Here is a 23531-nt window from a genome sequence, read left to right as displayed (position 1 = left end):
AGGCATTTGGAGGCCATTGGGCCAGCAGGGGAGGACAGTTGGGGACGATTGGGCCGGCAGGGGAGGGCAATTGGGGGCGATTGGGCCAGCAGGGGAGCAGTTAGGCATCGATAAGGCTGGCAGGGGAGTGGTTAGTGGGCGATCAAGCTGGCAGGCAGAAGCGGTTAGGGGCAATCAGATAGGCAGGCAGGTGAGCTGTTGGGAGCCAGCAGTCCTGGATTGTGAGAGGGGTCCCAGATTGGAGAGGGTGCAGGCTGGGCTGAGGGACACCCGCCCCCCACCCCTGCACAAATTTCATGCACCGGGCCTCTAGTGAGTATTTATAAACACTTGAGTTGACTCAAGTTTTGTGCATGAACACTAAATATAGCTCTGTAGTTCTGTCAGCTAAAGGAGAAAAATAGAAATGTAATAGGCATATCCTCATTTAATCATTTACACATCTAATATATATTTATTGAGTTTGTGTTTTTTGCCAGGTACTGTAGCCTAGAGTTTATAGTTTATCATTTGCAATTTTCATTGTCTGATTAAAGGAAGTGTAATAGTTCATCTCAAGATTTTTGGCACGAGACTTAGTGTAATCACTTTGTAAGTTATATAAATGTCTAATTACTCTGTTGTATACCTGAAACTCATATAACATTGTATGTAAACTGTAATTGAAAATTAAAAATAATTTTAAAAAATATTTTTAAATTTTCCTAGCGCTGAATTCAAGGAAGAATTTTATTATATGCTTTTCTGATGGAGAGTCATTAGGTAACATGATAAACCATTATTTTTCTACTGTTATTTTGCATAAGACCAATTATTTTAAACAGATGTTTCTTATATCAATCTCCTATAAAAAGCAGAGGGCTTTGTATTAAATCTTTTTTTTGTATTAAATCTTTTATCGTAATCATAATTCTTTAGGGAGCTTATGTAATATGGTCCTTAAATACTCCTTTTTTTTTCATAAACACAGATAACAGTATGGTGATTACAAGAGGGAGAGGAGTGTGGGGGCAGTAGAAGAGGGTAAAGGGGGGATATATGGTGATGGAAAGAGACTTGACTTTGGATGGTGAACACAATACAATATATAGATGATGTATTTAGAATTGTATACCTGAACCTGAATAATTTTATTAACCAACGTCATCCAAATAAATTCAATAAAAAATCACTTTGGGCACACATACACATACACAAATATTCATTTTTTATTATCTAACTTGTAACAGGTATAGATCTCCCAGGAAAAGCCTCCATAGTCACCTACTCATTCAGTTCTCTGTCATACATCAATTATCTCAAGTGGGCCTTTGTCAAGTGCTGGGCTGTACTTTTTGCTTGGAAGCTTTTATAAATTACTAAAGTGCTAATTTTCTGTGCTTTTGGTCATTTATCTTTAAAGATTTTCCTTCTGTGTATAAGATTTATCTAATGCTCTCACACATTTTTTTTATCCACTAGAATGATAATTCTTTTCAAATACATAAGGAAATGAATGTCAAGGTTCTAAGAGAAACTGACCAACTCTGAAATATATTATGCTGAACATTTTTTTATGTAATAAATCACAAAGTCTCAGAATTTTTAAGCTGGAAAAAAGTCAGAGAACGTGATGGCATGAAAATTATATATATGCTAGAGGCCTGGTACATGAATTTGTGCACGGGTGGGGTCTCTCTGGGTGGCCTGCAGGGATCAGGCCAAAACTCGCAGTCCAATGCCTCCTGCAGCTCCTACCTGCTGCTGCTGCTCATCCCGGCCTGCCACGGGCTTGGACCCAGTCAGTCCCGATCGATTAGGAGAGGTGAGTGCTGCCACAGCAGCACCTGCCAGCCATGAGCCCTGCATCCGGCTGCCTCCCAAGGAGAGTGGCCTGCAGGATCATGGCCTGCAGCTCTCCGATAAACCCCTGAAGGGTCCTGGATTGTGAGAGGGCTCAGGCCAGGCTAAGGGACCCCACCAGTGCACGATCGGGTTGGGGAGGGACCATGGAAGGACTTCAGGGTGTGTCTGGCCCATCTCGCTCAGTCCTGATCAGCTGGACCCCAGCAGCAAGCTAACATACAGGTCAGAACATCTGCCCCTGGTGGTCAGTGCTTGTTATAGTGACTGGTCGACCAGTTGACTGTCTGCCCCCTGGTGGTCAGTGCACATGTTGAGCAACCTTAGCATATCATTAGCATATTACACTTTGGTTGGTTGTTCAGGTCTGCCGTTTGGGCTATTTGCATATTACCCTTTTATTACATAGGATTCAAATATCTATCCTAGAGTAGGACATGATCTTATCATGTGGTGATGATCTTATCATATGGTGATGTGGACATGATCTTATCATATGGTGATGCTGATACAGACTATAGAAATTATCTAACACTGTAATACAGTACCAAGCATGGCACTGTATTATAGTGTAACTAGAGGCCTGATGCACAAAATTCGTGCAAGAGTAGGCCTTCCTTCCCCCAGCTGCCGGCACCAGCTTCCCTCTGGCACCCGGGACCTGGGCTTCCCTTGCAGCCCCAACTTCAGACATCTGGTCTAATTAGCATATTACACTTGTATTATTATAGATTCCTTGTTTAGTGATAAGAGTATGGTATTGTTATTATAGCCTATTTTAGGAACCATTTTTCCATATTCTTAAGTTTGGGAGGGAAACCAATTTGACTCTGAAGCACATAAAGAGGTTTAAAATATCCAAATGTTAACATATTAGAGAAAGGAGGAATTACTGCAAACAGCGTTAATACTGTAGGAAGAACAAAGACTTTGGAGTCAAACAAACCTGATTTTCTATTTGCTAGTTGTTTCTTTGGATAACCATCTTTCTGAGCCTTAGCTTTCTCATATATAAAATGAAGATAATGATACCTATTTTTAGAATTAGTCTGTAGGTTAATAAATATTACCTCTTTTCCCTCTCTTTTATGTGCTTCAGAGTCAAATTGGTGTTAGGAATGCAGTGATGATTCATTTCCTCCTAAGAGCTGCCCAGGAGCACCATCTTGGAACACAAAGTTCTCCTTGACTTCTAAGCACCCATTCCCTTCTCTGATTTCCCCCAACACTTATTCTGAACCTCTACACCTAGGCACCAGTTATACCATATATGTATTTTTTGGGGGGGGGTCCTTGATTTCTCAAACCCAAAATATCCTTAGTATATTAAGAACAGAAGCCATGTCTTGTCATATATTTAGAGGGTCCTCATAAATATTGATGTTTGGTTAAAGAACACAGAAAAAGTATCTGGCATTTAGTATATATTTGCTTTTTTTAATTTTACTGATTTCAGAGAGGGAGAGAGAGATAGAAACATCAATGATGAGAGAGAATCATTGATGGGCTGGGGATCAATTCCCAACCCTGGGCATGTGCCCTGATGGGAATCGAACCATGACCTACTGATCCATATGTCACTGTTCAACCACTGAACCACACCAGCTGTGCTAAATTTGCTTTCTTATACAGCCCCGGGAAAATGAATCATCTTACATTTCTAAAGAAGGAATTTCTGCATTTGATAAGAGATTGGATTAGATGTTTTCTCTTATTCTCCCAACTAAGATTTCTATGGGTTGTTTCAAGTAAATGTTTATGTTCTTATTAGTGGTGAGAAAAAGAGCCAATTATCTGTTACTAGAAGCCCGATGCATGAAATTCGTGCAAGAGTAGGCTTCCCTCTGGCACCTGGTACCCGGGCGACTTGGGCTTCCCTCGCAGCCCTGGCTTCGTCCAGAAGGATGTCCAACCTAATTAGCATATTACACTTTTATTATTATAGATTATGGTTTCTCCAAAAATTAGTATAAATTAGTCCCTATAGATTAGATATAGCCCTGTCATTAAACAGTGCCTCAAAGCCTTTCCATTTGCATGATTTATAGATGACAATAAGGAGCTAGATTAAAGTTACTTAGTTCTTGTGTTTGTTTTTAATCCTCACCCAAGGGTATGTTTATTGAATTTTAGACAGAGCGCAAGGGAGAGAGAGAGAAACATCGATATGAAAGAAACACTGATCAGTTGCCTCCTCTACACACCCTGAGTGGGATCAAACCTACAGCCCAGGTATGTGCCTTGACCAGGAATCCAACCCATAACCTTTTGGTGTATGGGATGACACACAAACCCACTGAGCCACCCTGCCAGGCTAGGTTTTTGTTTGTTGGTTGGTTGGTCTTAGAGAGAGACAAAGAGAGACATTGATTTGTTCCACTTTTTTATGCATTCATTGGTTGATTCCAGTATGTGCCCTACTGGAAATGAAGCCCTCAACCTTGGCCTATCAAGGGGATGCTCTGATCAACTGAGCTACCTGACCAGGGCAGAAGTTACTTCGTTTTTTAAAACTCTGTCCACTGGCCCATGCCGCTCATATAAAGATCGACGCTGAGCCACACTGTAGATATGCCTTCAATTAAGTTGCAGAGTCCTGGTGGAGAGATATTTGAAGTTGATGCTGAAATTGCCGAACGATCTGTGACTATCAAGACCATATTAGAAGATTTGGGAATGGATGATGAAGGCGATGATGACCCAATTCCTCTACCAAATGTTAATACAGCAGTATTCAAAAAAGGTCATTCAGTGATGCACCCACACAAGGATGACTCTCCTCCTCCTGAAGATGATGAGAACAAAGAAAGGTGAACAGATGATATCCTTGTTTGGGACCAAGAATTCCTCAAATTTGACCAAGGAAGACTTTTTGAACTTATTCTGTCTGCAAACTATTTAGACATCAAAGATTTGCTTGATGTTACATACAAGACTATTGCCAATATGGTCAAGGGGAAAACTGAAGAGATTTGCAGGACCTTCAATATCAAAAATGACTTTACTGAAGAAGAAGAAGCCCAGGTACACAAAGAGAACCAGTGGTGTAAAGAGAAGTGAAAAGTTGTGCCTGACAGTGTAACACTGTAAGGATTGTTCCAAATACTAGTTGCACTGCTCTGTTTATAATTGTTACTATTAGGCAAACAGTAGACAAATGCAGCAGCAAATCAATTGTATTAGCAGAATATTGTCATTGCATGTGTAGTTTGGGTACAGATTCCAAACCTATGGTTGAGTTTCTTCCAGTATGATCAAAAGTATCTTTTTCCTTTGCTCTAAATAAAACTGAATTGTGGGTTATCTATTAAAAAACAACAACAAACAAACAAACAAAAAACTCTGTCCACTAATATATTGAAACAATTTAGCAGTTTACTGTTACTGGAAAGTCTTAAATCTCAGACAGTTAGGAGATGCTTTTGAAATTAAATCTACCCAAATTCTCATTCTGTGTTTTCTTAAAATTGTCTTTAGTTTTGCTGTGTTCTCTAACATGCATACACTATTTGCATTTGCATGGAGAGGCATTATGCCATCCTTTTAGAATTTGATAATATGTATCATTAGCCATTAAATGATTCTACCTTTTTACCCTATAATTCCACTTCACAGACTTTTTTTTCCCTAAGGATATAATTAAGGATATTTATTCCAGTATTCTTTCTAATGGGAAAAAAAAAGAAAAATCTCGTTCTAATAAGTGAAAAGTTATAAATATGGATACACACACACACACACACACACACACACATACTGAGTGGCCAGATTATTATGATCATCTGACGTTTGTAGGCTAATTAGCTATAATTTCACGCTGAAGTTGCTAGAGGGCCAGACCATTATAAATAGGGAAGCAGGTTATTTACCACAACAGTAGAAGTGATTTTTTTCTGAAGATATGAGTAAACAATGGGATTTAACAGCCTTTGAACATGGGATATATTTGAACGTGAGTGGCCAGATTATTATGACCACCCCATCAGGACTTCATTGGGCCACCTTTTGCCTTCAATACTGCGGCGATTCTTCTTGGCATTGATTCCATGAGATATTGAAAGGTGATGCGAGGAATCTAACACCATGCCTGATGAATAGCACTGTCCAATTCTGTGAGATTTGATGGTTGTGGAACCAGCTGCCTGATGGCTCTTTTAACTTCATCCCACAAATGCTCAATTGGATTGAGATCTGGTGATTGTGGTGGCCACCCAAGCAAGGTAAAGTCTCCCTCATGTTCTTGAAACCCCTCCTGCACAATACGAGCACCGTGGCATGGCACATTGTCTTGTTGGAAGAAGCCATCTTCATTGGGATACGCCATCAACATGATAGGATGAACTTGATCAGCAATGATACTTAGGTATGTTGTGCTATTCAGATGTGTTCCACACGAATTAAAGGCCCCAAATCATGCCAGGAAAACATGCCCCAAACCAGGGGTGGGCAACCCCTGGCACATGTGCCAAACATGGCACGCCAGTAACTTTTACTGGCATTCAAAACCCTCTCTTATAATCTTCCATTTACAATTTTTTTCTTAATATCAACTTTTTTATTTTTCAGATAAATTCAGTGTAGGTGCATCTTAGATAAATAAATAATTTTACATAACAAGTTATCTTAAAGACCATAGACATGGATTGACAAGAGAGGGGAAGAGCACTTTCTCTGCCTCTGCCTTAACTCTCCCTGCCTTCCTAGATCCAACCAGTGTTTTGGTTTCATCCACATACGCTTGTGAATCTTTGTTCTCCGTGATGAATTTTGTTAAGTCTCGTAATAGGAGTAGCCTGATGGATGAAAGTAGTAGCTCGTGCATATCTCTGAAGGTCACGAAATATAAACCTGATGTAAAATCTCTGTCATCAGTAATGCAGCAGCAAAAGTCCCACTGATAATATCAAATGGAGTCATAAAGTTTTCTGTTGGACTATCAGTGTACATGTATACATTAAAAAATAAATGTATTTTTCATCATCATATACTGTGTTTTTGTCACTCGAATAATTTTATTATTTCTTCAAGGTTCTTCACATACGTACACCTTAAGAGATATCAAGTAGGCGTAACATGTTCTCAAAAAATTAGGGTTGGCATGCAGAAGAATTTTGAGTCAGAGATTTTGCTAGTTTTGGCACGCACTCACAAAAAGGTTGCCCACCTCTGCCCCAAACCATAACACTGCCTCCACCAGTTTGAAGGGTTGTACACATGCATGTGGGGTGCATGCTTTCATGCTGTTTCCACCAAATTCTCACTCTGCCATCTGCATGATGCAACTGGAAATGTGATTCATCAGACCACATGACTTTTTTCCAATGCTCCACTGTCCAATCCTTGTGTTCCTGTGCGAATTGAAGATGTTTTATCTTGGTAACTGCAGACAGCCAAGGTGTTCGAACAGGCCTTCGGCTTCCATATCCTATACGATGCAGTGTATGGCTAATTTGCCTACAAACATCAGGTAGTCATAATAATCTGGCCACTCAGTGTGTGTGTGTGTGTGTGTGTGTGTGTGTGTGTATGTGTGATATATATACCACATTCAAAGACTGTTAAATCGCATTGTTTACCCATATCTTCAGAAAAAAATCACTTCTGTCGTGGTAAACAACCTGCTTCCCTATTTATAACGGTCTGGCCCTCTAGCAACTTCAGCGCAAAATTATAGCTAATTTGCCTACAAACGTCAGGTGGTCATAATAATCTGGCCATTCAGTGTACATATTCTCAATGGAATATTATTCAACCAATTAAAATGCTGTTCGCCCTAGCTGGTTTGGCTCAGTGGATAGAGTGTCAGCTGCGGACCAAAGGGTCCTGAGTTCAGTTCCAGTCAAGGGTCACGTACCTTGGTTGCAGGCTCCTCCCCGGCCCGGGCCCTTGTCAGGACTTGTGCAGGAAGCAACCAGTTGATGTGTTTCTCTCACATCGATATTTCTCTCTGTCTTTCCATCTCTCTTCCACTCTCTCTAAACATCAATGGAAAAATATCCTTGAGTGAGGATTATAAAAATAAAATGCTGGTTCATTCCTATTGTGTAGAAGGTTAAAAAGTTGTATTCACCCAGACAGTGACGATATACTTGAACAAAAGACTGATTAAAAAAGGCAAATGTGATTAACATTGTGTTTAAAGTTTATGGACTTGATATTACATGGTTTTTTTTTAATTTTGTAAAGGAATTGCTATCTTTCAAATTCCATATTTATTGCATGATTGGCTAATACATTCTCATTAGTCAAGACTCAAAAGGCATTAAAAAGGTATATAATGAAGTCTTCTACTTACCTCTGTCTCTCACTTACCTTCCACAGAGACAATGTTAGAAGTTTACTTATCCATCCAGAGATTATTTTACATATAAACAAGCTAATTACTATATCTATTTTCTCCCAGTTTTACACAAATGGTAAACTCTATTTAACACCCTATTTTTTTCCATTGATACTACATATTAAATATATTCCATATCAGTTCATTTTATGGCTACATAATATTCCCTTCAATTCTAAAAGATACTATAATTTAATCAGATCCTGTTGTGGGAATTTGAATTATGTCGAATATTCTGCTATTACACGCCTACACTAATTAACTGTGCACTTAGGTGATTTCCACATGGAAATATATTTATAAACTAGGTTCCCAGATGTGGAAGTACTGATTTAAGAATATAGGTGCATTTTAAATTTTTTAAATATATTTCTATTAATTTCAGAGAGGAAGGGGAAGAAGAGAGATAGAAACATCAATGATAAGAGAGAATCATTGATCGGCTGCCCCCTGCACGCCCCCAACTGGGAATCAAGCCTGCAACCCAGGCATGTGCCCTTGACTGGAATTGAACTGGGACCCTTTCCGAAGGCCCACGCTCTATCCACTGAGCCAAACCAGTCAGGACTGCATTTTTAATTTTAATAGATATTGGCAAATTGCCCACAAGGGAATTGGCACCAATTTCACTCTTACTAACGGTGTACACAAGTGCCTATTTCCCTATAACTTTGCCAATGCAAGGTATTACCAAGTTGTTTTACCTTTACTAATCTGACAGATAAAAATGGTTTCTTGCTCAGCCATAGTGGCTCATTTGGTTGAGCATCTTTGGTCCTGTACACCAAAAGGTTGCTGATTCGATTGCCTGTCAGGGCACATACCTGGATTACTGGTTTGATCCCTGGATGGGGCATATAGGAAGGCAACCAATTGGTGTGTGTGTATGTCTGTCTCTTCTCTCCCCCTCCCCCTTTCCTTTTTTCCTCTCTCTAAGTATGTCCTCAGGTGAGAATTTTTTTAAAAAATTGTTTCTTGGTGTATAATTAGGAGTTAATTCATTCTGAGTTATTTTGATTATTTTTTCAATGTTTCTGAGCCATTACTGTTTCCATTTCTAGAAGTTGTCTTTATATATTGTTTGTTAAAATTTTTCCTCATTGTTTTGTTAGAGTTCTTTATATACAGGGGTAGGCAAAAGTAGGTTTATATTTGTGCATATGCAAAACAGTTTATTCTTGTATTATTATTTATTAATTATTGTATTATTTTCCATACAAACATCTGTAAACCTACTTAGACCCACCCCTATATTATGGATATTGAAGTATGGTAGCAATCATCTCAGGTAGAAACTGTAGTATAACTTCTTTCTCAGAAGGCCCGGAAGTCTCATTCCAAATTTAGGAGACAAAGGACTGGAAAAAGTATGTAAGTCCCTTTCTCTAAGCGTGGCTTGGTTTTTCTCCGGTCTTCTGAAACATTAAAATGTGCTGGGCGGCATATCTGGCGCTTCGGCCAGGCGGGACACGCTGTGCTCTCTGTTCCTAGAACACATAGATAGGAAGGTGGTCACTGTACTGATGCTGTACTGTGTCGGGAACAAATTGTGTAAACAAGGCTTTGTAACTAACTTTGTGGGTTTTGCAAATAAAAACGCTGTAACTCCTGTAGTCAGCACTGCAGTTCAGCCTTTGCTTCGGCAGGGTGCTGTAACTGTAGTCACTGGCCAGCTTAATAAAGGCTCCTAAATCTTGATCTGAGACCCTGGTGGTCATCTCCGCGGGTCACCCCATTACAGATATTAGTCTTTTTTCTGTGGTTTGAAATTCATAATTTTCCTCTCTGTTTATTATTTATCTTTTGATCTTGTTATGTTTTTTACCATATAGAAAATAGTCAAAATTACCAATTTTGACTTTTATACTTAACTCTGCTCCAGCTTTACTAAACTTTTTATTTTTTTAATCCTTACCTGAGGATATGTTTTTATTGATGAGAGAGAGAGAGAAATAAAGAGAGAGAGAAACATGGATCAGTTTCCTCCCGTACATGCCCTAACCCAGGGATCAAACCCGCAACCCAACTATGTGTCCTGAACAGGAGTCGAACCCGCCATCTTTTGGTGTATGGGACAACACTCCGACTAGGGCCTTCTTGTTACCTTTTAAATATGCTAGATACTTTTCCATTTGCTGTTCTCTCTGCCTGGAATTCTCTTCCTGGAGATATGTGTGGTGTTTCCCTTCCTCCTTCACCACTTTGAGTCTCTCTGATCAAATAACAACTTTGCAGTGAGACTTGCCCTAACTATGTATTTTACCCTCCCCTTCCCTGCTTTCTTTTTCGACTGTCACCTGAAGTTCTCACTCTTTAGAGCAGCGGTTCTCAACCTGTGGGTCACGACCCCTTTGGGGGTCAAACGACCCTTTCACAGGGGTCGCCTAAGACCATCGGAAAACACATATAAAATTACATATTGTTTTTGTGATTAATCACTATGCTTTAATTATGTTCAATTTGTAACAATGAAAATACATCCTGCATATCAGATATTTACATTACGATTCATAACAGTAGCAAAATTACAGTTATGAAGTAGCAACGAAAATAATTTTATGGTTTGGGGTCACCACAACATGAGGAACTGTATTAAAGGGTCGCGGCATTAGGAAAGTTGAGAACCACTGCTTTTAGAGGTATCTGTTTATTTGTCTCATATCAGATTGCAGATCATCTATATAAGTGAAGCAAGTGAGAATTAACATCTTCAACATGGTAATCACCTCATAGGCTAGACACTTGGTCTGATGAAGCTGCCATTTTCCAAAACATTGAGAGGATAACTTCTGTAAAAACTGGTTTCAGACACAGCGTAAAGCCTTACAAAGAAAGCAGTCCTGTGTCCTGAAAGCAGTGTTTTTTAAAGTGTAGTCCATTACCCTGGGGTGGGTTAGCAGCTTATTAAAAAAGCAGTTTCCTGGGCCTTACCCCAGATTTAATGATTCAGAATCTTTGAGGGAATGGGACTGAGGAACTTGCCTTATAAATAAACTTGCCAGGTGATTCCTAGACCATTAAAGCTTGATGATCACTTCACTGCATGCATAGTCAGTGCCCCCAGCTTAGTCATGTACCTTGTTTACCTAACTCAGTTTGAACCAAGACTTAGGATTATTTCTAAAAATCAAAGTCACTGTCAAAAGACAAAAGGGTATGACGCTGGTTGGTGTTCTCAGTGGTTAGAGTGTCGGTCCTGAGCCCCAAAGGGTCGCAAGTTTGAATCCCAGTCAGGGGCGCGTACCTGGGTTGCAAGTTCAATCCCTGTCCAGGTTGGGACTTATGCAGGAGGCAACCAGTCAGTTGATATCTCTCTCTCTCACACACATCAATGTTTCTCCCTCTCCCTCTCTCTCTCTCTCCTCCCTCTCTCCCTTCCCTTTCTAACAATCACTGGAAAAAGTATCCTCCGGTGAAGATTAACAACAAAAATACACACAAAGGAGTATGTGCCCAGGGTGCTGAAGATCAGTCCTAATGGAGGAACTTAAGAAATGAGCTAAACAATAAGATGGGCTTACAGACTTGTGGAAATGATAATGTAGAAAACAAAACTCTTTGGCTAGCCTGGTTTGCAGATGCCCAAAATCTCACTTTACACATTAAAGGACCCTGGCTTTAATTTTCCCATTAAAGGGAAAAGGGGAAGAAAGGAGAGTTGTGTGTTGGCAAATAAGTATATGATCTCTAAGATACCTTATCTTATGTTCTGGTTTTTCTACCAAAGTACATAAATATGGTTGAACAAACTCATGAATGATTATGTGTAAGTAGTACTATATTAACACATAAAGATTATGTGTAAGTTATTACTATAGTAAAAACTCTAGTTTGGTTTGTTACCAAAGCGGCTTCAAAAGAAATAGTATAAGATTAGCAGCTGCAGCTAAGGAAGTTCACCAGTATATAGAAGATTTGCCTCAAACTGTGAGAAGTCCTATAGCAGTGTTGAACATGAATTGCTTCTGCTCAGTAAACTCATTTTGGAGAAATGGTTCACACATTATCAGAAAGACATTCAATGTGTTTAATGGCTCAAGAGTAAACAGCCAAAAATTTTGATAGTGACTCTTGGTTTTAAAGTAATTAACATTAAACATATAAATGTATTAAAAAGAAAATAGTGATTTAGTTTCATATCCACTTTTCAATGTGTGACTTTTTGTAGTATTGCACAGCTACCGCATCTAGAATTGTATTTTCTTACTTTCCAATATTTATACCTGCTCTTTCATTCTTTGAATTAAAGTAAAACCAGTGACTGTTTTTATTTGGTCAACAGTTCTTTGATGCTGTATCTTATGCAAAAAATCTTTTCGTGTTGGCCTATCAGTATAAACTATCATTTTAATCCTAAAAGTTATTATGATAAAAATATTAACTATCATTATACAACTGATAATAGAACAGGTACCGATTTTAAGGGACTACTATATTCTAAGAACAAGTCTGAGCGTTTTCTTTATTTTTACAAGAATGTAAGTATTTTAAAGATGGGTTATTCCCACCTTACATCTCAGGCACCTTTAAACTTATGGGAGCCACACTGAGATGTAACATTCAGGAAGCCTCACCCAGTTTTGCAGCCTCCATTTTTTATCAAATGTGCCTTTTTTTAGTTTCTAGTACAGAGTAACTAAGTAGTAAATGTTTGTGGAATTTCATCGCCCTCCCCCTAAATTGCTATGTTTCTTTTAGTATATATTTTATGTTGAAGTACAATTTGGTAAAAATTAGTAACTTATGTAATTATGACTTTGATTGAAAGAAACTAAGCTATATCCTGTTTTGAATTGAGATTACTTTTTTTCATATCTGATTTATTAGTAATCCTGATTTCCATTAGCAAGTTAGAAAATATCTAGTATCTGTGCTTCAAAGACTGAAAATTTTACTAATGATTAATATATGCTAGCCATCAGATGTTCTATTTATTTTTCTCTCCAAACTTTTGATTAAAAGGTGAGATTTTTATCTTAGATTTCTAATAGCAAGAACTGGTGAATATGAGCTATGAATTAGATTTTGTTTCTGCACCAAGGTCAAAGTTTGAGACTTCCCACTCCCTAATCCAACCCCCAGAAACAAATGAGTTGCGTTATTATACCTGATTTGTGATTAACTGTTTATTTTATTTCCTTAACCCTTTTTCTTCTTCTACCTCCCTTTTTCTCTCCCTCATTTTACCCCCTTAGCGAGGATATTTGTTCTTTGTCTTTACATATTTGTCACTTTAGCTTTTTGTTTGAGAGGTTGATTAATCAACTTGTTTTTCCCCAGATAGGTCTGTGATAAGTAGGTTGTTTGATTTATTAAAATATTTTATAATGAAAAAAACAAAGCCGTTTTTCCTTCCCACAGAACAGTTGCCTTTGCTCCCCCCTTTGAGTTTGATATTGCAGGAGTCCAGTTACTGTAGACACCATTTATCCCTTCATGGCACCTCACCCTGATGAACACCATATGCAGTTAGTTAGGTTGACAGCTTTGGTGTTGCCACTAAATGCACGGGCATACTTACCTCTTCTCAAGAAAGAAAATACCACAACAAAAGAACCACATTATTTTCTCTTAAAACAACTTGTGTTTTCCGAGTGTGTGTTTGTTCTGGTGTTTTGAGCTGGATTTTTGCTGCTGGTGGTGTGCTGGAAATGCTGACTTTGTGGTGTGAATGATCTTTACAACAAGCAGAACCTCCCAGCCATGAGAAAGATTTGATATCTGTGTTGTGAAGTGCTTGTAAATTGTAGTGGAAGGAATTGACAAGTAAGAATTTTATAATTTGTGGCTGTCCATTGCCCCTATGAGCTGTCAATGATTACAATTTGAAAATCTCAAAATATACATGATTTATATCTTAGGAAGATTAATTGCATTAATTAAAATTTTAACAAAGTTTCCCTTTGATTAGAACAAATTGTTAGTTAAGACCACTAGAAAACATCAACTGGCTGTATGATCCCTGTATTTCTCAACTGCTTTCAAAAAATTAGAATGATTTGCCAATACCTGGTAGAAAACTGATCACTTTATTGTTGTTTTATGGTTAATTGAACAGTTGTGTCTTTGAAGTCTGCACCTCTCTCGAATGTTTTGTGTAGCTTTGAAATTTGTGTTACATATTATTTTAAACCCAATAAAATAACTATATTTTCATAATTATTTTTTCTTTTAGCTCATTTTCACAAAAAGAGAATTTGGCAACTACCCAGTTTTCAGGCAAAATTGTCTTAAAATTGAATTCATAAAACTACTAAGCCTTCCTCCCTTCCTTCTTTCCTTTTTGAGGAGTATCCCAATTTAGCTAGTATTTGGTATCATTTGTGAGCTAGTTCTGTGATGGCATTTACTGCGTGATATCCATTTAATCCATCAGTGTGAAAGCAACAAGACCTTATTTTTTCCCTTTTGTAGGAAATGACACTCTGTGTTTTTGTTTTTGACATCTTTAATTTCAGAGGTGCCAATGATCAGATCAGGATCAAGATTGACTTCAAATATTTTAGTTAGTAAGAAATGGAAAGAAAAATGAGATCTTAACTTTCTGGTCTCCAAAACTACACATCATTGAGAAACAAGCTATATGGGTGTGAAATTTGGGATAGAGGCTGAAGCTGCTTGAGCACCTTTTATCCCATAATAGTTGTAGAATATGAAGATCTGAATTTCCATAGGGGCACTGATACTTCATGGCCAACAATGTTTTTATTGTTGTTTTTTAAAATATATTTTTATTGATTTCAGAGAGGAAGGGAGAGGGAGAGAGAGAAACATCAATGATGAGAAAGAATCATTGATTGGTTGCCTTCTACACGCTCCCTATTGGGGATCACGCCTGCAACCCCGGGCATGTGCCCTGACCGAGAATCGAACTATGGCCTCCTGGTTCATAGGTTGATGCTCAACCCCTGAACCACACTGGTCAGATAACAATGGGTTTCTTAAGGCCATGTCATTTTAAATTGGCGTGAGGTCTGGTTATTGCTTCTCTAAATATGTATATGCGCCTGCCTTCAAAAGAACTTATTTGCAGTAGTGCTAACTTGCTTTAACATTCTTGCCGACAATTCTAATGGACCTTAACACGGTCTACTTTATATAGTCACATCACAGGTTTGGGGAAGGATCCAGTCCAAATTTTGGGGGTGAATTTCTATACACAAGAAATATATGAGCTTTAAAAATTAAGAGGTTTGATTCTATTTTGAATTTGGATATCAAATGAATCTAAGCACATGACATTTTAATGCTGTTTATCTTTTCAAATAGATTTACCTTCTAATGCATGTGACAGTAGGACTTTGCTCATCAGCTGGAACATACATTTCAGAGGAGTTGTTACCTAAAATATTATCATAAGGCATAAGAAAACACACGATTTAAGTTGCCTTTCATGAACATAATTAAGAATTAATAAGCTAGTACTGATGGCTAGTCCCCAGAATTTCCAGTTTTGCCTTTTGTGACCTGTGTTATTAAAAGTCCATTATTTTTACAGACTTTATTAAATTGGATCTTATTAAAGCATTCTATATTTGCATTTGGTCTTTCATAATTCATTATTATTATGACATTTACTTTTTACCATCAGATCTGAAAACATATCATAAGCTACCCTTTTCTCTTGAAAGAAATGCTAATTTCAAACAGTCCTCTAATAGAAGAGAAAAGCTTTATCAGTTTTTTCATTTATTCCAGATCGTGTTAAGAATACTAATGCTAGACTTCGGTATGCTAATATCTGAGCTTTTTTTGGTCAAAAGCTTAGAATTATTATTTTTATCCCATACTAAGTATGAAACTAAAAGACCTGCTACTATTGGAAAAAACACGATTCTAAAGTACAATTCTTGTTTCTAAAAACTTGTGGAAATGTTGCTAAATGCTCTTTATATTAGGATAATGGTAGTCAATTTAACTTTGTACCTTGAAATATTTGTCCTGTTTAAGAAATTTTTTTCTGTTAAAATTCATTTTGTTTGTTTTCTCATAGTTTAGGGTAGTACAGCTCACAGTGTTTAAGACTAAGAATCCTATGCTGTCAGCCTTATGTGGCATTTAGGGTGTGTTGCCTGCTTTTCTAAATGATCATCATTTCTATATCATTTATTAGGTAGTGGAAAATTCAGTATAGCAAGACTTTACATATTGATATCAAACAAGCTAATTTTAACAACAAATTCAGCAAGTTTTATGTTGGGATACTAGTAAATTTATTAAACTCTGAAATGAAGCTTACTTTGCATTTTATCTCATTTTAGATTTCTGACCATGTGCAATAGACACTTTGGCAGTGTTATTGCACAAACTATTCGGACTCAAAAAACAGACCAGTTTCCACTTTTTCTGATTATTATGGGAAAGCGATCATCTAATGAAGTATTAAATGTGATACAAGGTAAAGTACATGTTACAAGGGGAGTGTATATGATAACCTACAATATTTACTGTCAAAGCTGACAGCCATCTTTTATATTGGTGAATATTTTTGCATTTGAAAATATAGAACTTCTTGAGGAAGAAAAACTTCAAAAAGTATAGGTATTATGAAAACTGAAATACTCTGTATGAAAATCCAACAGAAATGCCTTAATAAAGTTACACAGCCCTTGAGACATAGGATAATCATGTTAAATCTTCAGTATTGCTTAATTCCCTAAACTAGCAATTAAGTCATAACCAGTTGTCAAATATGACATTTCATATATGTATATTTACCTAGAGATTTGCTGAATGTATGATTAGTTGAAAGAAATACTTATCTTTAGTTATCTAGAAAGTTCAATGACTTGATACTACGAATGGAATTGTTTACAAGGTGAATCCATGTCTAAGATGCAACTCCAATGCATGAAGTTATTAGGATACCTATGAATTTAAACTTCAAAAAAAAATTAATCTTTAAATTCTTTACTAAAAAAATAAGTGAATGATTTTTTAATTGATTAGCATAAAATATTACCTTATTCGTGGCAAAGCTTAAATTGAAAATAGTATCTCTTTTCTATGCCACAGGTAAAAAGATGTTTCAGGTGCACACACTAAATAAAACCTTCAGTATTTTATGTTTTTTCTAGAACTAGAACATTCTGTTTCATAAATAATGTTAAAGAACTGCTCATCTGCCCTGGCCAGTTTGCTCAGTAGTTAGAGCGTTGGCCCATGGACAGAAGTGTTGTGGGTTCAATTCTTGGTCAGGGCACATGCCCAGGTTTAGGGCTCGATCCCCAGTAGGGGGCTCTTAGGAGGCAGCCGATCAATATTTCTCTCTCTCCCTTTCCCTTTCTCTAAAATCAATAAAAACATACTTTAAAAAATACTCACTTTTTTGTCTACATAGCTATGTGAGGTCAGATTGCTTCATAAATTTCAACTAAGACAATATATTATAATTGATTTACTATAGAAGTAGATATGAGAATCAAATTTACTCTGTTAAGCCACACATTAAAGAGATTTTTATTAAATGTTAGACAATCCTATTCTTTTCACTAAACTGTTTCTATTGGAACATAGAGTCATTTTTCATAAAAAATGTGACATTTATATTAACACGTAATGACTTTATTATTGTCACTTCTAAAATATTTGATAAGTATGTTTTAAATATTTCAGTTTTAATTTCTATCACAGTAAATGTTGATAACTATAACCCACATACAATTCTTTAGGGATCTCAAGAATATAAAGGGATTCTGAAGCCAAAAATTTTGAAAACCACTACAGTAAGCTATAAAGAAGAAATTTGCCCTGAACTGCATTAACTGGTATCTTTTCTCCATCTTGGATCATTAAGGGCTTAAGTATAAAGTACCCATAAGACCAGTTTGGCAGTGAGTCTTTACAGTTAGGGTTGAAGCATCCTATATAATAAAAGCCTAATATGCTGAGTGTCCGGTCGTCCAGTCAGCCATTCAATCAATCAAAGCAGCCTTAGCATATCATATGCTAATAATATACTAGGTTGCCCAACTGCTCACTATGACGTTCACTGACCACCAGGGGGCAGTCGACCGGTTGACCAGTCGTTATGACGTGCACTGACCACCAGGGGGCAGACGCTCCAATCGGTAGGTTAGCTTGCTGCTGGGGTCCAGCCAATCGGGACTGAGCTAGACAAGCCGGACACGCTCTGGAGCCCACCCGCGGTCGCTCCCTGGCTGGCCAACCTCCCATGTCCCTCCCCGGCCCCAGTTGTGCACCAGTGGGATCCCTCGGCCTGGCCTGCACCCTCTTGCAATCGGGACCCCTTGGGGGATGTCGGAGAGCCGGTTTTGGCCCTATCCCACAGGCCAGGCCGAGGGACCCCACTGGTGCACGAATTCGTGCACTGGGCCTCTAGTAGTTTATAAGCATTGGTTTAAGCCTGAAAATTAATGGTCAGTATTTAGTCAATTTTACCCTATGAATGGTATTTTCCCACTGATGATTCCAGTACCCTCCATAAAGTATTCATGCCTTGAATTCTGAGTCATATGCACTACAGTTTACAAATAAGAAATGAAAACCCAAGGATTTGCACAGGAACAAAATCTGCATTAAACTTGATCCTAAACTTTTTGCCATTTATCATGTCTGTTAATAATAACTACCAATGATTATGGGTGTATTATGTATTAGGCACTTTATATTATCTCTAATCCTTCTACGAACCCTACAGAGATAGTGTTACCTTTATTTTGCAGATAAGAATATTGATCCTTAGAGAGCTACAGTCAATCACTCATTCACTTATTTATTTGTTTATTAAGTGAATATTTGTTAAACTCTCATCATGTGCTAGATAATTTCTAGGTACTACTAGATCATAGTGGTGAAACTAGGGTTATAACTATGACTACAAAACCAGTTTTAACTAGATAAGAGCATATTAGTTTGTACATTTTTTAGATTATAGTTATTATGATTAATTCTAGAATGACTTCCCATTTTATAATAATTAAGTTTGACAATCTCCATGTGTTGCTAGGTAACACAACAGTGGATGAGTTAATGATGAGACTCATGGCAGCAATGGAGATCTTCACAGCCCAACAACAGGAAGATATAAAGGATGAGGTAAGGTGAAAGTTTAAGTAGACATTTACTAGAATTTTGATGAGTGATTTGTCAAATGGTGATGCTTGCCTATGTCATGATTGATAAGTAAGAATGATAAAGATGCATTTCCAGATTTTATGTCATTGAGTTTACCTTGCAGTCCACTCTTTTCATGACCCCATGACCCAACAATTTTTTTAACTTTATGGACATTTATGCTTTGCTAGATTTGGTGTGATGGCAGGAGGTGAATTTGTAGGAAATGAATTCCAAAGTGTACTAGTATTTACAGAAGAAACTACAATCTAGGAAATCTTGTCTACTATATGGGTTTTTTTACTCACTTTTAAGGTCCTTTTTACTCTTTTTAAATATGAGATTGACTAGCAATAAACATAGTTTACATTTGAACATATTTTTTAAGCACTGTGAGGATTAGCAAAAGATCTCCAAAATTCTGAATTTCTCAGTCTCTTGAATATATTCATGTGGTATAGAAAACATGAGCATAGAACCTCAAATAAAATACTAATAACAGCAATGTTGATAATGACAAAGGTTGTCAACACTTAGTGAATATTTATCATGTGCTCCTCAAAACTTATGATCCTCAAAACAACCCCATGCGGTTATGTATGAATCAGACAGTCTGGCAGGAAACAGGTGGCACTTTCAAACTGGGTGAATTGAAAAGAGTTTAATAAGGGAACTGTATAAAGATATGGACAGGGTTAATGGAAGTCAGCAATGGATAATACAGAGTCTAGGGCTTAAAGGAGCCATTACCATCCCTATGGTTAAAGTCCTAGGAATGGTGTATGGAGAGGACTGCTTCTGATAGAGGGATATAACCAGCCCTTGGTGACCTGGTAGGGAATAAAGTGCTAGTACCTCCAATTCATCTAACCCAACTAGAACTTCCATGGGCAAAAAGCTAGGTAGAGCATGGATACTGAGGGGCAATGGAAGATAATCTAGCACAGACAGGTACTATTTTCTCCATTTTTCAGATGAGAAAACTAAGGATCAAAAAATTAATTTACCCAAGGTCATACAGCTGGTTGAACCTATAATAACCTTAAGTGATCTTTAGTGCTTTATCAGTCAAGAAAATTCTAGATTTGGAAAATAGCTTTAAGACAAAATAAGAAACAAATATTAACATTTGTTTATTTGAGATGTTAAGTTCACAGCTATTAATAAAATCATTTTTTAATTTTGTTTCTTTTTAATTACATTATGAAAATATTTCTGTAGAACAGATAAGGGAGAGTTGGATTTCTGAGCAATGATGAAAAGTTTCTAGGTATAGTGAATATTTTCAATAGAATACCCTTTATCTATTACAAACGGGACATGTAGACAATTTTAATATAATCTTGTATATTTTATTGTATTTTATTTTATTTTATTTACTTGTGTGTCTTTCATAAACCTGTTTGTTAAAAGAGCAACGTTGTATCATGTTCACATTTGTAACTCTATATTCCCTGACAGTATACCTAGGAGTAGGCACTCAAATGTTTGTCGCCCTTGTTGATTTTGCTTAGTGGTTAGAATATCGGCCTGCAGACCGAAGGATCTTGGATTTGATTCCCGGTCAAGTGCTTGTACCTCAGTTGCAAATTCAATCCCCAGCACCAGTCAGGGGGCACATGCAGTAGGAAACTAGTCAATGTGTCTCCCTCACATAGATTTTTTTCTCTCTCTCCCCCTTCCTTCCTCTCTTTCACTCTCTCTAAAAATCAATGGAAAAAATATCCTCAGGTGAGGATTAAAAATAAATAAATAAATAAATAAATAAATAAATAAATGCCAAATGATTGGATAAATGAATAATTGGAAGAATTTACATGAAATAATATTATTTAAAAAATAATACTTCAGTGATTCTGCTAACAGAATCATTCATGAATTTAATTTTAACTGGAAGCTTAAGATATCTTATTTGAAATGTTTAAAAAGTAAAGGCAAGCCCGGCCAGTGTGGGTCAGTGGTTTGACATCGACCCAGGAACCTGGAGATCAGTGTTAGATTCCTGGTCAGGGAATTCCATTCGGGTTTGATTCCCCAGAATGGGGCCTGCAGGAGGCAGGTGATTGATGATGTTTCTCTCTAACCCTTTCCCTTCCTCTCTCTAAAAATCAAGAAAAACATACTAAGAAGAAAGTGAAGGTAAATTCACAATTACAAGGAACAGTGTTTTTTGTCACATAGACTCAGCAGATAGGAAATTATTATGATCTATGCATAGTCCTTCCAAAAGAAGTCTTTAAACTTAGAAAAGCTTTTCTTAGAAACACTCTACTTACCACCCAAATAATAATTTTCATGAAGGCACTCTAAAAACAGAGAAGTCCTTACGTCTTGCAGTTAAATTTCAATAAAAATTTCAATTATATGGAGCCTTGGATTTTTCCTGTAACCCTCATATTCAATTTTGTGCTAAGTATTAAAGGAATTAAAGTCAATTTCTTTACCAATGAATTATGAGGAACACAAAATAAGATAAAAGAATGAACTGGGAATATGCATGCAGATATTGTGCTTTCCTATTATACAGCATAATCTGTAAATCTGGTACTAATGAGACATAAGATTTAAATGTCTGAAGAATGTATTTAGTAAATTATTGTCAATCAATGCCTCGATTCTAGGATAAACATAATCTTGAAAGGCAACACACCTATTATTACAAATTCCTAACTAAGTACAGTAGTTCATTATTTTGAAATGTCATTGTCAATTTATAGAGTAACAGATAAACATCTTTCCACCATATACCTGATTACCTTTCCCTCAAATTAAATGAAACACTGACTATTAAGAAAAATTACAAACAACAGTTTTACAACAATAAAAGTAACCTAGTGAGCATTAAAACTGTAAACTAGTTATAACATTGTAAACTAGCTAGAACAAAGCTAACAGCAAAAATAGACTGTGGCTATTGTCATACAGTGATAATTGCTTTCCTCCTTTTTGTTGCCAATAGCCCCTCATTGGAGCAAAGCACCTCTCTGTCCCCAGGATCTAGCCCAGTGCTATATATTTAATAAATGCTCAGTAAGCACTTACAAAACCAAACTGATAATCATTAATGAAAATGACTATGAAAAAGCTTTAGTCAGTTCTGTCAAAAAGAGGCTCATTTAATGTATTCTTCTTCCTCCTCCTCTTCTTCCTTCTCCTCCTCCTCTTCTTTCTCTTCTTCCTCCTCTTCCTTCTCCTCCTCTTCTTCTTCTTCCTCTTCTTCCTCTTCCTCCTACTCCTCCTCCCCCCTTCCCCCTCCTTGGTTGTAGGTCCTTGCCTGCAAACTTTCTGTTGATAAATCAGCTGACAGTTGTATGTGCACTCCCTTGTAGGTAACTAACTGCTTTTCTCTTGCTGCTTTTAAGATTCTCTCTTTGTCTTCAACCTGTGGCATTTTAATTAAGATGTGTCTTGGTGTGGGCCTCTTTGGGTTCATCTTGTTTGGAACTCTCTGTGCTTCCTGGACTTACAAGTCAATTTCTTTTACCAGGTAGGGGAAGTTTTCTGTCATTATTTCTTCAAATACGTTTTCAATGTCCTGCTCTCTCTCTTCTCCTTCTGGCACCTCCATAATGCGAATGTTGGTACTCTTGAAGTTGTACCAGAGGCTCATTATACTATCTTCATATTTTTGGATTCTTTTTTCTTTTGGCTCTTCTGATTGAATGCTTTTTGCTTCTTCATATTCCAAATTATTGGTTTGATTTTTGGAATCCTCTACTGTTGGAACCTTATAAATTATTCTTTATTTCAGTTAGTGTATGTTTATTTTCTGACTGGACTTTTTTTATGTTGTTGTTTTTTTGTTTTGTTTTTTAAATATATTTTATTGATTGTCTACAGAGAGGAAGGGAGAGGGATAGAGAGTTAGAAACATTGATGAGAGAGAAACATCGATCAGCTGCCTCCTGCACACCCCCTACTGGGGATGCGCCTGCAACCAAGGTACATGCCCTTGACTGGAATCGAACCTGGGACCCTTCAGTCCGCAGGCCAACGCTCTATCCACTGAACCAAACCAGTTAGGGCTTTTTTTTACGTTTTTGACATTCTCACTAAGATCCATGAAAGTCTCACTAAGTTCCTTGAAGCTCTCATTAAAACCCTTGAGTATTCTTATAACCATTGTTTTGAATTCTGTACCCAGTAGCTTGCTTCCTTTCATTTCTTTTATTTGTAACATGTTTCTTTGTCTCCACATTTTGGCTGTTTCCCTGTGTTTGCTTCTATGCATTAGCTAGAACTGTTATGTTTCCTGGAATTGGTAGAGTGGCCT

The 23531-nt window shown here is 37.2% G+C and overlaps 1 protein-coding gene and 1 pseudogene across 1 annotated transcript in view; both read left to right on the top strand.

The window, feature by feature from the left end:
* Nucleotides 1–23531, top strand: part of FAF1 (Fas associated factor 1) — a 354485-nt gene that overhangs the window by 269729 nt on the left and 61225 nt on the right. The window contains exons 14-15 of the mRNA XM_070405091.1: nt 16444–16580; nt 19152–19240. Coding sequence (XP_070261192.1) covers nt 16444–16580; nt 19152–19240 — 226 coding nt within the window. The remainder of the gene's footprint in view (nt 1–16443; nt 16581–19151; nt 19241–23531) is intronic.
* Nucleotides 4414–4902, top strand: LOC139001795 (S-phase kinase-associated protein 1 pseudogene; annotated as a pseudogene).

Source organism: Myotis yumanensis, unplaced genomic scaffold, assembly GCF_028538775.1.
Source record: "Myotis yumanensis isolate MYYU_CA2020_CCGP unplaced genomic scaffold, mMyoYum1.0.hap1 SCAF_2, whole genome shotgun sequence".
Taxonomy (NCBI): Eukaryota; Metazoa; Chordata; class Mammalia; order Chiroptera; family Vespertilionidae; genus Myotis; species Myotis yumanensis.
This window is presented reverse-complemented; position numbering and strand designations above follow the sequence as displayed.